At 39.5% G+C, this 13060-nt stretch overlaps 1 protein-coding gene across 1 annotated transcript in view; it reads right to left on the bottom strand.

Moving 5' to 3' along the window:
* INTU (inturned planar cell polarity protein) overlaps positions 1-13060 on the bottom strand; it is a 90725-nt gene that overhangs the window by 4274 nt on the left and 73391 nt on the right. The window contains exon 15 of the mRNA XM_045468058.1: positions 8791-8948. Within this exon, the coding sequence (XP_045324014.1) occupies positions 8791-8948 (158 nt within the window). The remainder of the gene's footprint in view (positions 1-8790; positions 8949-13060) is intronic.

Genomic DNA, 13060 nt, shown 5'->3' on the forward strand with positions numbered 1-13060 from the left:
CCCAAGTTGGACGCTTAACTGACTAAGCCACCCAGGTGCTCCAAATTTATCTAGTATATACATATCTGCATCATCATAATTCAATACCTCTTGATTCTTTCTATTCCAATTGTTGTGAATGTAGTTAAGGCTCCACTGCACATGTGCATGTATGCCTAACTGTTCTTATCTCTGTTCTCTGTGTCTACACTACTCCCTTTCCTGCTCCTGGTGTAATCTTACAGTAGCACATCTCTAATCAGACTACACAGAGTTGAGCTTATGCTGATGTTCCTCCCAACTTTGGTTGATTACACATCACAATCACAAGGAGTTTACTAAAAATATAGAGTCCCGCTATCCTAGATTCTGTTAGTGGGTCTGGGGTGGGCCACAGGCATTTCTGATTTTAATAAGTGACTCAGGTGATTCTAAATCTTATGGACCAATACACAGGATTACTTCTTCCACCAATTTTTTTTAGGTTAAATTTCGTTTTTTATTTATTATTTATTAATTTAAATATAATTTATATTTAAGTTAGCTAACATACAGTGTATACAGGGTACTCTTGGCTTTGGGAGTAAATTCACATGATTCATTGCTTACATACAGCACCCAGTGCTCATCCCAACAAGTGCCCTCCTCAATGACCATCACCCATTTTCCCCTCTCCCCCGCCCCTGTCAACCCTCAGTTTGTTCTCTGCATTTATGAGTCTCTTGTGGTTTGCCTCCCTCCCTCTCTGTTTGTAACTGTTTTTTTCCCCTTCCTTCCCCATGGTCTTCTGTTAAGTTTCTCAAATTCCACATGAGTGAAAACACATGATATGTTTCTCTGACTTATTTCACTTAGCATAATACTCTCCAGTTCCATCCACATTGTTGCAAATGGCAAAATTTCATTCTTTCTCATTGCTGAGTAGTATTCCATTGTATATATATACCACATCTTCTTTATCCATTCATCAGTTGATGAACATTTGGGCTCTTTCCATAATTTGGCTATTGTTGATAGTGCTGCTATAAACATCGGGATACATGTGCCCCTGTGAATCAGCACTCTGTATCCTGTGGATAAATTCCTAGTGGTGCTATTGCTGGGTTGTAGGGTAATTCTGTTTTTAATTTTTTGAGGAAACTCTACACTGTTTCTAGAATGGCTGTACACTGTTTCTAGAATGGACATACCAGCAGTACAAGAGGGTTCCTGATTCTCCACATCCTTGTCAACATCTGTTGTTTCCTGAGTTGTTAATTTTAGCCATTCTGACCAGTGTAAGGTGGTATCTCAGTGTGGTTTTGATTTGTATTTCCATGATGATGAGTGATGTTGAGCATTTTTTCATGTGTCTGTTGGCCATCTGGATGTCTTCTTTGTAAAAGTGTCTAGTCATGTCTTCTGCCCAATTCTTCACTGGATTATTTGTTTTTCCAGTGTTGAGTTTGGTAAGTTCTTTATAGATTTTGAATAATAACCTTTATCTGGTATGTCATTAGCAAATATCTTCTCCTATTCTGTCATTTGCCTTTTAGTTTTGTTGATTGTTTCCTTTGCTATGCAGAAGCTTTTTATCTTGAAGAGGTCCCAATAGTTCATTTTTGCTTTTATTTCCCTTGCCTGCAGAGATGTGCTGAGTAAGAAGTTGCTGCAACCTCAGTTGCAAAGGTCAAAGAGGTTGTTGCCTGTTGTTGCCCTCCTCTAGGGTATTGATGGTCTCCTGTCTCACATTAGGTCTTACATCCATTTTGAGTTTATTTTTGTGTATGGTGTAAGAAAGTGGCCCAGGTCCATTCTTCTGCATGTTGCTGTCCAGTTCTACCAGCACCATTTGCTAAAGAGACTGTCTTTTTTCCATTGGATACTCTTTCCTGCTTTGTCGAAGATTAGCTGGCCATATATTTGTGGGTCCAATTCTGGGTTCTCAATTCTATTCCATTGCTCTGTGTGTCTATTTTTGTTCCAATACCATGCTGTCTTGATGATTACAGCTTCGTAGCACAGGCTAAAGTCTGGGATGGTGATGCCTCCAGCTTTGGTTTTCTTTTTCAACATTATTCTAGCTATTCAGGGTCTTTTGTGGTTCCATACAAATTTTAGGATTGTTTATTCTAGTTCTGAGAATAATGCTGGTGCAATTTTAACTGGAATTGAATTGAACGTATAGATTGCTTTGGGTAGTATCGACATTTTAACAATATTTGTTCTTCCATTCCATGAGCATGGAATGTTTTCCCATTTCTTTGTGTCTTCTTCAATTTCTTTCATAAGTTTTCTATAGTTTTTAGCATACAGATCTTTTACGTCTTTGGTTAGGTTTATTCTTAGGTATTTTATGATTCTTGGTGCAACTGTAAATGGGACTGATTTCTTGATTTCTCTTTCTGTTGCTTCATTATTGGTGTATAGAAATGCAACTGATCTGTACATTGATTGTACATCCTGTGACTTTTCTGAATTCATGGATCAGTTCTAGTAGTTTTTTGGTGGAGTGTTTTGGGTTTTACATGTAGAGTATCATGTCATCTACAAAAAATGAAAGTTTGACTTCTTCCTTGCCAATTTGGATGCTTTTTATTTCATTTTTTTTGTCTAACTGCTGAGGCTAGGACTTCCAACAGTATGTTAAACAACAGTGGTGAGAATGGACATCCCCACTGTGTTCCTGATCTCAGGGGGAAAGCTTTTAGGTTTTCTCTATTGAGGATGATATTAGCTGTAGGCCTTTCATGTATGGCTTTTATGATATTAAGGTATATTCCTTCTATCCCAACTTTCTTGAGGGTTTTTATTAAGAAAGGATGCTGTATTTTGTCAAATGCTTTTTCCTCATCTATTGACAGGATCATATGGTTCTTATCTTTTCTTCTATTAATATGATGTATCACATTGATTGATTTGCAAATATTGAACCAGCCCAGGAATGAATCCCACTTGATCATGGTGAATCATTCTTTTAATATACTCTTGAATTAGATTTGCTAGTATCTTGTTGAGAATTTTTGCATCCATGTTCATCAGGAATATTGGCCTGTAATTCTCCTTTTTTAGTGGGATCTTTGGTTTGGGAATAAAGGAATGCTGGCTTCATAGAATGAGTCTGAAAGCTTTCCTTCTGTTTCTATTTTTTGGAAAAACTTGAAAAGAATAGGTATTAATTCTGCTTTAAATGTCTGGTAGAATTCCCCTGGGAAGCCATCTGGCCCAGGACTCTTATTTGCTGGGAGATTTTTGATAACCGATTCAATTTCTTTGCTGGTTACAGGTCTGTTTAAATTTTCTATTTCTTCCTGTTTGAGTTTCAGGTGTCTAGGAATTTTTCCATTTCTTCCAGATTGTCCAGTTTCTTGGCGTATAATTTTTCACAGTATTCTCTAATAACTGTATTTCTGTGGTGTTGGTTGTGATCTTTCCTCTTTCATTCATGATTTTATCTATTTGGGTTCTCTCTTTTCTTTTGGAGAGAGGACTGGCTAGGGTTTTATCAATTTTGTTTATTCTTTCAAAAAACCGGGGTGCCTGGGTGGCGCAGGCGGTTAAGCGTCCGACTTCAGCCAGGTCACGATCTCGCGGTCCGTGAGTTCGAGCCCCGCGTCAGGCTCTGGGCTGATGGCTCAGAGCCTGGAGCCTGCTTCCGATTCTGTGTCTCCCTCTCTCTCTGCCCCTCCCCCGTTCATGCTCTGTCTCTCTCTGTCCCAAAAATAAATAAACGTTGAAAAAAAAATTAAAAAAAAAACAAACCAGCTCTTAGATTCATTGATCTGTTTTCACTGTTTTTTTTTTTTTAATTCTATATTGTTTATTTCTGCTTTAATCTTTATTATTTCTCTTCTGCTGGCTTTAGGGTTTCTTTGCTGCTCTGCTTCTAGTTCCTTTAAGTGTGAAGTTAGGTTTTGTATTTGGGATTTTTCTTGTTTCTTGAGATAGTCCTGGATTGCAAGGTATTTTCCTCTTAGGACTATCTTTGCTGCATCCTAAAGTCTTTGGACTGTCATGTTTTCATTTTCATTCGCTTCCATATATTTTTAAATTTCTCCTTTAATTGGCTGGTTGACCCATTCATTCTTTAGTACAATATTCTTTAACCTCCATGCATTTGGAGGCTTTCCAAATTTTTTCTTGTGGTTGATTTCAAGTTTCATAGCGTCGTGGTCTGAAAATACGCATGGTATGATCTCAATTCTTTTATATTTATTGAGGGCTGTTTTGTGACCCAGTGTATGTTCTATTTTGGAGAATGTTCCATGTGCAGTTGAGAAGAATGTGTATACTGCTACTGTGGGATGAAAAGTTATGAATATATTTGTCAAGTCCATCTAGTCCTGTGTATAATTCAAGGACATTGTTTCTTTATTGATTTTTCTGCCTATATGATCTGTCCATTGCTGTAAGGGGAGTATTAACATCACCTACAATTACCATATTGTTATCAATAAGATTGCTTATGTTTGTGATTAACTGATATATATATTTAGGTGCTTTCAAGTAGAGGACACAAACATTTACAACTGTTAGCTCTTCTTGATGGACAGACCCCTTAATTATGATAGAATGCCCTTCTTCATCTCTATTTACAGTCTTTAGTTTAAAATCTAGTTTGTCTGAGACAAATATGGCTACTCCAGCTTTCTTTGGACTTCCAGTAGCATGATAGATGGCTCTCTATCCCCTCACTTTCAATCTGAAGGTGCCTCAGGTCTAAAATGAGTCTCTTGCTGGGGCGCCTGGGTGGCTTGGTCAGTTAAGCGTTGGACTTCGGCTCAGGTCATGATCTCACGGTCCGTGAGTTCAAGCCCCGCGTCGGGCTCTGTGCTGACGGCTCAGAGCCTGGAGCCTGTTTCAGATTCTGTGTCTCCCTCTCTCTCTGCCCCTCCCCTGTTCATGCTTTGTCTCTCTCTGTCTCAAAAATAAATAAACGTTAAAAAAAAAAAAATTTTAAAATGAGTCTCTTGTAGACAGTATATAGATGGATCTTGGTTTTTTATCCATTATGATATCCTATGTCTTTTGATTGGGGCACTTACATTCAGAGTGATTATTGAAAATATGGATTTAGTGTTTTTGTGTTATCTGTAGGTTTCGTGCCTGTGGTGATGTCTCTGGTCCTTTGTAGTCTTTGTAGCATTCCACTCAGAGTCCCCCTTAGGATCTCCTGCAGATCTGGTTTAGTGGTCATTAACTCCTTCAGTTTTTGTTTGTCTGGGAAAGCCTTTATCTCTCCTTCTGTTCTGAAAGACAGCCTTGCTGGATAAAGGATTCTTGGATGCATATTTTATATTTCAGCACATTGAATATTTCCTGCCACTCTCTTCTGGACTGCCAAGTTTCAGCGGACAGGTCTGCTACTACCCTTATGTGTCTACCCTTGTAGGTTAAGACCCATTTGTCCCTAGCTGCTTAAAGAATTCTCTCTTTATCTTTGCATATTGCCAGTTTCACTATGATATTACATGATGAAGACCTGTTCTTGTTTATTCTGAAGGGAGTTCTCTGTGCCTCCTGAACTTGGATGTCTGCTTCCTTCCCCAGATTAGGGAAGTTCTCAGCTATAATTTGTTCAAATAAACCTTCTGCCCCTTTCTCTCTCTCTTTTTCCTCTGGAACTCCTATGATATGGATAGATATTATTATATTTCATTGAATCATTTAGGTCTCTAATTCTCCCCTCGTGGTCTACTATTTTCTTATTCTCTTTTTCTTGGCTTCATCATTTTCCATAATTTATCTTCTATTTCAGTTATTCTCTCCTCTCCTTTCTCCATCCTTGCTGTCACTATATCTAGTTTATTTTGCACCTCATTTACAGCATTTCTTAATTAATTGTGACTATTAGTTCCTTGATCTCTGCAGCAATAGATTCTCTGCTGTCTTCTATGCTTTTTTCAAGCCCAGCTATTAATCTTATGACTATTATTCTAAATTCTGCTCAGATATATTGTTTATATCTGTTTTGAGCAATTCTCTGGCTGTCACTTCTTCCTGGAATTTTTCTTAAGGAAAATCCTTCTGTTTCATAATTTTGGTTAGTTTTCTGCCTTTTACATGTTTTAATAGTTTGTTATGTGTCCTGCATCTGTGAGTACTACTATATCAAAAAGGGGTCATACACTGTCCAGGGCCTGGACCTTCAGGAGGTGTTTTTGGAGTGTGTTGAGTGTTGTCTGTTGTTGTGACTCTGGTTGCTTTATCTTCCTATTTGTAGTGGTGGTTTAGACCTTCCACCAGGTGTGCTTTGATTTGTTCGCTGAAATAACGTGGAAAAAATTAAGAAAGGGGGTGGTGGTGAAAGAAGCCTTATTTCATACAAAGAGAGAAATGACAGGGGTGGGGAAAAAAAATGACCAGGCAGAGGTTCTGAGAAACTACATGGCTTAATCCAGAGAGAGAGAGAGAGAGGAAAATAAAGAAGAAGGAGATACAGAAGAGGTATAAAAAGAATAGATTAAAAATGTCATTGTCTGATGGTGCCTTGGAACTGGCGGCTGTGCTGGTCTAGAGGAGGGCCCTTCTGGTTCAGTCAGTGTCAGTCTCGCTCTGGTAGATATGCAGTTGCCAGGCACAGAGGGGTGGGATTTGGTATAAACAGGTCCCGCCTCCACTGGGGGGGTGGTGGGTGCTGTCTTGTTCCCTGAAGCCCCACCAAGTTGGTGATGGGGAGAAAAACGGTAACACCCCAATCTCCACTCCCCTGCCGGGTGTCACAAACCACACTGTTCAGACAATCCTCATAGCACCGTGCAGGTGCGAGCAGCCTGTTTGTCCCACTCCGCAGTCTCCAACGCCTCTGAGGCACTTGGCTGGGATTCAAACTCCAATGTCTGAAAGGATCCTGCTCCATGTGCCCCATAGTGCCACTCCGCCCAGCTGACGAAAGGTCTCTGGCTGGTGCCTGCAGGGTCATTTGTCCTTGGAGTGGCAATATATCTTCTTCCCACAGCACTCAAAGGAGGGGACTGCTCTCCCAATGCACCTCTGAGTTCACTACCTAGTCAGGGCTGGCTCCCCTACCCCCAGGGGCCAGGTGCGGGTACCACACCAGTAGCCAGCTCTTCCATCAATTCTTTACTGCAACTCAAAGAATGTTTAGTGGCTCAATATTTCGCTCAAAACTGAATTCCTGGGTCAGAAATTGGAGGCTCTTTGCAGTGGTCCTAACTTAGCTTTCCAGTCAATCTTTCATTTTATCTTTGTATATATCATTCCTTTAGCATCCTGGCAAATCAGTCTACTCACTGTATGCCTTATGATTTCCCTTGTTTCAGTCTTTCTTCATCCCATCCTTTTCCTAGAATGTTCTATCCAAATCCAATTCATTTTCAAACTAGGCCAAATGGAATCTATAAGCCTTTCTTTGTAATCCCAACATAGGTTTTCACCCCTTCCTCAGAACTCCCATAGTGTTTGGTTGTATCAACTAATTCATTCTACCTATCTAAAAAAAATCTATATATCCATAAATAAAGATATATATATATATATGTTTGAGCATATTTGGTATTTCTTCTTCTAGATGTAAGACTGCTGATAGCTGTGACTTTATCTTCGTGTTTGCCATACCACCCTCCCACTACCACATTTTGCCAGCACAACTCCATTTACTCAATTGTTACATATTTATCAAGTGACTATGTACAATGCTGTTGCAGGCACCAGTAGTGGACAAGACGGATACAATTCCTGACCTCATAAAGCTAATTTTCTAGTGAAGGGGAGAAAGACCATATACAAACAAGAAAATAAACAATAACTGAGAGGGAGGGAAACCATAAGAGACTTCAAAATACAGAGAGCAAACTGAGGGTTGATGGGGGTGGGGTAAATGGGTGATGGGCATCAAGGAGAGAACTTGTTGGGATGAGCACTGGGTGTTATATGTAAGTGATGAATCATTGGGTTCAACTCCTGAAACTAACACTACACTTTATGTTAACTAACTTGAGAATAAAACCCATGGATCCTCTTTTTGAGGCCAACATTGGTCTGAATATCAAGGAGCCAGACATACAAAGGTTAAGAGGTAGAACATTTCAACAGAAGGACTAGCAGGAACGAGATTCAACGGATGCCAGTGTGGCTGTGCACAGTGGGCGGAGAAGGAATGATAGATGGAAACAAGCGGGCAGGAGCTAGGTCAGGCAGGGTCTTGCAGTTGGTGGGTGGGGTGGGGAGAAAGAAGAAGGAAGAGGTAAAGAAAGGAGGAGACAGGGAAGAAAAGAAGTAGGGATGGATAGAAGGAAATAGTAAAATTGTGGAATCATTATCTTTTAGTGTATTAGTAGTATAATTTTATAAGCTAACAAAATCAGCTTTTTTTAATAGAAAAAGACAACAGTCAGAAAGACAAATACCACATGATTTCACTTAAATGTAGAATTTAAGAAACAAAACAAAGAAGAAAAAGAGACAAACTGAAAAACAGTCTCTTAAATACAGAGAACAAATTGGTAGTTGAGAGAGGGGAGGTGGGTGGGAGATGGGTGAGATAGGTAAAGGGGATGAGGAGTACACTTATCATGATGAACACTGAGTAATGTATACAATTGTTGAATCATTATATTGTATGCCTAAAACTAATATAACACTGTGTGTTAATTATACTTGAATTTAAAAATGCATTAAAAAAAAAAGAAAGTAAAAAGAGAAATTCTTGGGAGGAATTTAAGGAGATGGTAAATAAAGCAAAATTCTAAAGTCTATTAAAATATTATAGTTGGATTAATAATTCCACGCCTACATCTTAAAATGCTTATCTCTTTTACTGCTTTTCTAACATTTTACTTCACTTTCAAATACTTTTTTTTCCCCACTTACCCTACTACCCAGTAAGCCATAACTGGTGGTGTTTTTCTCTGATCTGTCCACTTTTCAGGTGAGCATTCAAACAACACACCATGTTCTTTCACAGGGTGAAGAGAAGATACTGAATTTGTAGAACCTGAATGATCTTCACCATTTAGTGCTTTCTTTTTCTGTAAATTAAATAAGTATTATTAGTATTCACTGGTATTAATGTTATTTTAAAATGTTTTCACACAGAGATTTGAATTGACTGATCCTAATACTTAAGTGCCTAGAATGACACTCTTCTCATCGGTGGGAAAATTTTTATTCTTCCTCATACTTAGTATAAATACCATTTCCTAAAATAGACTTTATAGATAAACTGTCCTTGAAATCTCCCAGAAAACATTTTGCTCACAGCCCTATATTATTAGTATTTGTATTAATTATATTAGCAGTTTATAGATCTGTCTTCTCCAGTAGACTATATGCTTTTTGCTAGGGCAGAGACAATATGATATTCATATTTGTATGTTTTGAAGCAGCAGGGCCAGGTACATAGTAGGTGCTTCATAGATTACTAATGAATAGGTTACTAAATTAATAGATGATTTTGTAATATACTTAAAACAGTATTGTCTCTTCCTTTCTTAAGGTTTATTTATTTATTTTTTAGAGAGAAAGCAAGAACGCATGCATGAGCTGCGTAAGGGTGGACAGAGAGAGAGAGAGAGAGAGAGAGAGAGAATCCCAAGCAGGCTGCAGGCTGTCTGCATGGAACCCAACATGGGACTCAATCTCACAAACTATAGGATCATGACCTGAGCCCAAGTCAAGAGATGGCTGCTTAACCCACAGAGCTACCTAGGCACCTGTGGTCTCTTCTTTCATGCATACTCTAAATTTCCCATTGATTAAATCATTAGCAAAAGAATGACTCATTTGGAAAAAAAAAAAAAGACTCTTTGTAAGGCTCAGGCTAAAATCATGGAGTGATCCTTGATTCTTCTCTTTCTCTGAAAATCCTTACCTAATCTGTCAACAGATCCTTTTGGCTCACCCTTCAAAATACATCCAGAATCCAGAAGCCACTATCACCTTGCTTTGAGAATTTCTATAGCCTCCTAATGGAAATTCCTGGTCCCTGCCTCTACCCTTGCTACACTACAGAGCTTGTTCTTGGCACAGTAGTAGCTCAAGTGATCCTTTCAAAAATTTAGGATCATGTCCTTCCTCTGCTCAGAACTGAGAGCTTCCTATCTCCTTCAGAGCAACCCCAAAGTCCTTAAATACATCAGGCCATGTGCGACTTGGCCCTGCTAACCTTTGCCATCTCAACTCCTACCACCCTCCTCCCGGATGGCTCCAGCATTCTCAGCCACTCCTACTTCTGTGGCTTTGCAATTGCACTCGTACTTGTTTTCTCTGTCTGGAAGCCCTGCCTTCAGATCGTTTCCTCACTTCATTCAGGTCTTTGTTCAAATATTACCTTATCTTATTATTCTTGTTAAACTTATCCTGCCTGACATATTATACGACTTGCCAATTAAGTCGTCTTCTCCATTAGATATAGGTTTTGGTAGAATAGGCAGTTAGTTAAATGTGAGCAGGAGGCAAAGGCAGCGATAAATAGGTGACACATTAGAAGCCTAAGGGCATCACATCCTGACTTGTTGGCTTTTAATATCCTGGCCTTAAATTAAGGCATCCAATGCCCAGGAGCTGATAGACCAAGAGCCAAAGCTCTCCTCTTCCACCTCCCTCTGCCCCAGGGTAACCTACAGCTTCATTATAATATATTTACATTGTGGTTTCAACCTCTACACTCCCCACCAAGGAGGAAGATGGCCATGACAGTTGTGGCAAGAACCCTGCAGAGCCCAAAACTCCCCTTTCCAACCAGAGACTGTCCCGGCTATGACCCGTAACCTACACAAACATAAAAAGAAAAGAGACCCCTAACCCAGGTGCAGCTACCACCTCTGGGCCTGCCCACTCTCCCACCTTGCCAGTGTACTGTCCTTAATAAACTGTTTTAAATAAATAAATAAATAAATAAATAAATAAATAAGCAAACTGTTTTATGCTTGCTACCTTCCTCCTTGCTGTCTTTATTTGAGCACGGATCCTCATGTAAATCTTTCTGGAATACAAGAACCCAGACCTCCCTTCACACAATGTAGACTCTTCCACTGGTAATAGCTTCATGAAGAAAGGGACTTTGTTCACTGCTGTATCCCCAGCACCAGAACAGTGTCTGGTACATAGTAGATACCTCAATAGTTCAGTAATATGGAAAAGGCTAATTTACATTACTAAGCATTGTAATACATTGCATTACTAAGCGTAATACGCAAATGCTTATGCGTAATATTTATATTACATAAGACATAATAGTGTATAGTCGTACATAATATTAGTTCTAGGACTAATCTTCTATGGACCTCAACTGTCCGAAAGAGCTTAATCACCAAGCCTTGAGAAACCAGCAACCCTTGCCTGAACTTGTACCTCTTCTCGCACCGGGCCCATCTTAACCTGGGGGTTTCTATCGTGAAACTATACCTGGCATCTGGTTCTTACCTCAGGGCCATCAAATTCTTGACTCCAATCCTTCAACCCTCTCAAATGGGACATCTCGATGGACTAATGACTAATCAGCCCATGATCACACATAACTGTGGTGTCATGCATTTGGTATTTTTTAATTTTTAGGGGGGGGGATCTTGCTATGACTCAGCTATGACCGTAAAGGTCTCGATGCAGTCAAATATCTTGTAGCTGGGCTTATTCTCTATGCGGGGTCTCCACACGCATACAAATAAGGTGCAATTCAGTCAATGGTTACAGGACATATACTTCAATTCCTAATGTCTCACGGGACACGGCGCGCACGCACCCACGTATACGCACACACGCATACACGTATACACGTACACTCACGTTTACACATACGCATATATGCATTACACAAGCAAACACTTTAATTTAGTAAATAACTAGCTTAACCAAATCCCCCTTACCCGCCGTTAACCTTATTAATAAAAATATGCGTTTACTGTCCTACCAAACCCAAAAAACAAGACTAAACCTGTACCTAAATATAAGGCCTAAGAAGCAACATTTATAAATTCACCAAATCCCTGTTATTACTAACTACTAATACTAATTTATATCTCTGTTCGCAGCTATCTATAGATAAACTAACCTAAGCTCTAATTCGTCCCTATCGAGCAATATTTTTCCCACACCTAATCAACTTAATACAATACTTCCTCCCCGTTAATGTAGCTTAAATATACAAAGCAAGGCACTGAAAATGCCTAGATGAGTCGTTAGACTCCATAAACACAAAGGTTTGGTCCTGGCTTTTCCATTAGTTATTAATAAGATTATACATGCAAGCCTCTGCACCCCGGTGAAAATGCCCTCAAGGTCACTCAGCGACCTAAAGGAGCTGGTATCAAGCACACAACCACTGTAACTCATGACACCTTGCTCAGCCACACCACCACGGGATATAGCAGTGATAAAAATTAAGCTATGAATGCAAGTTCGACTAAGCTATATTAAACAAGGGTTGGTAAATTTCATGCCAGCCACCGCGGTCATAAGATTAACCCAAACTAATAGACCCACGGCGTAAAGCATGTTACAGAGAAAAACTCATACTAAAGTTAACTTAACTAGCCTTAACTAGGCTGTAAAAAGCTACAGTTAACGTAAAAATACAGCACGAAAGTAACTTTAACATCTCCGACCACACGATAGCTAAGACCCAAACTGGGATTAGATACCCCACTATGCTTAGCCCTAAACCTAGATAGTTTAACTAAACAAAACTATCCGCCAGAGAACTACTAGCAACAGCTTAAAACTCAAAGGACTTGGCGGTGCTTTATATCCCTCTAGAGGAGCCTGTTCTACAATTGATAAACCCCGATATACCTCACCATCTCTTGCTAATTCAGCCTATATACCGCCATCTTCAGCAAACCCTAAAAAAGGAAGAAAAGTAAGCACAAGTATCTTAACACAAAAAAGTTACGTCAATGTGTGGCCCATGAGATGGGAAGCAATGGGCTACATTTTCTGTAACTAGAATACCCACGAAAATCCTTATGAAACTAAGGACTAAAGGAGGATTTAGTAGTAAATTGAGAATAGAGAGCTCAATTGAATCGGGCCATGAAGCACGCACACACCGCCCGTCACCCTCCTCAAGTGACAAAAACCCTTAAAAAAAACCTATTCAAACCACTAAACCCACAAGAGGAGACAAGTCGTAACAAGGTAAGCA

Source organism: Leopardus geoffroyi, chromosome B1 (genome assembly GCF_018350155.1).
Source record: "Leopardus geoffroyi isolate Oge1 chromosome B1, O.geoffroyi_Oge1_pat1.0, whole genome shotgun sequence".
Taxonomy (NCBI): Eukaryota; Metazoa; Chordata; class Mammalia; order Carnivora; family Felidae; genus Leopardus; species Leopardus geoffroyi.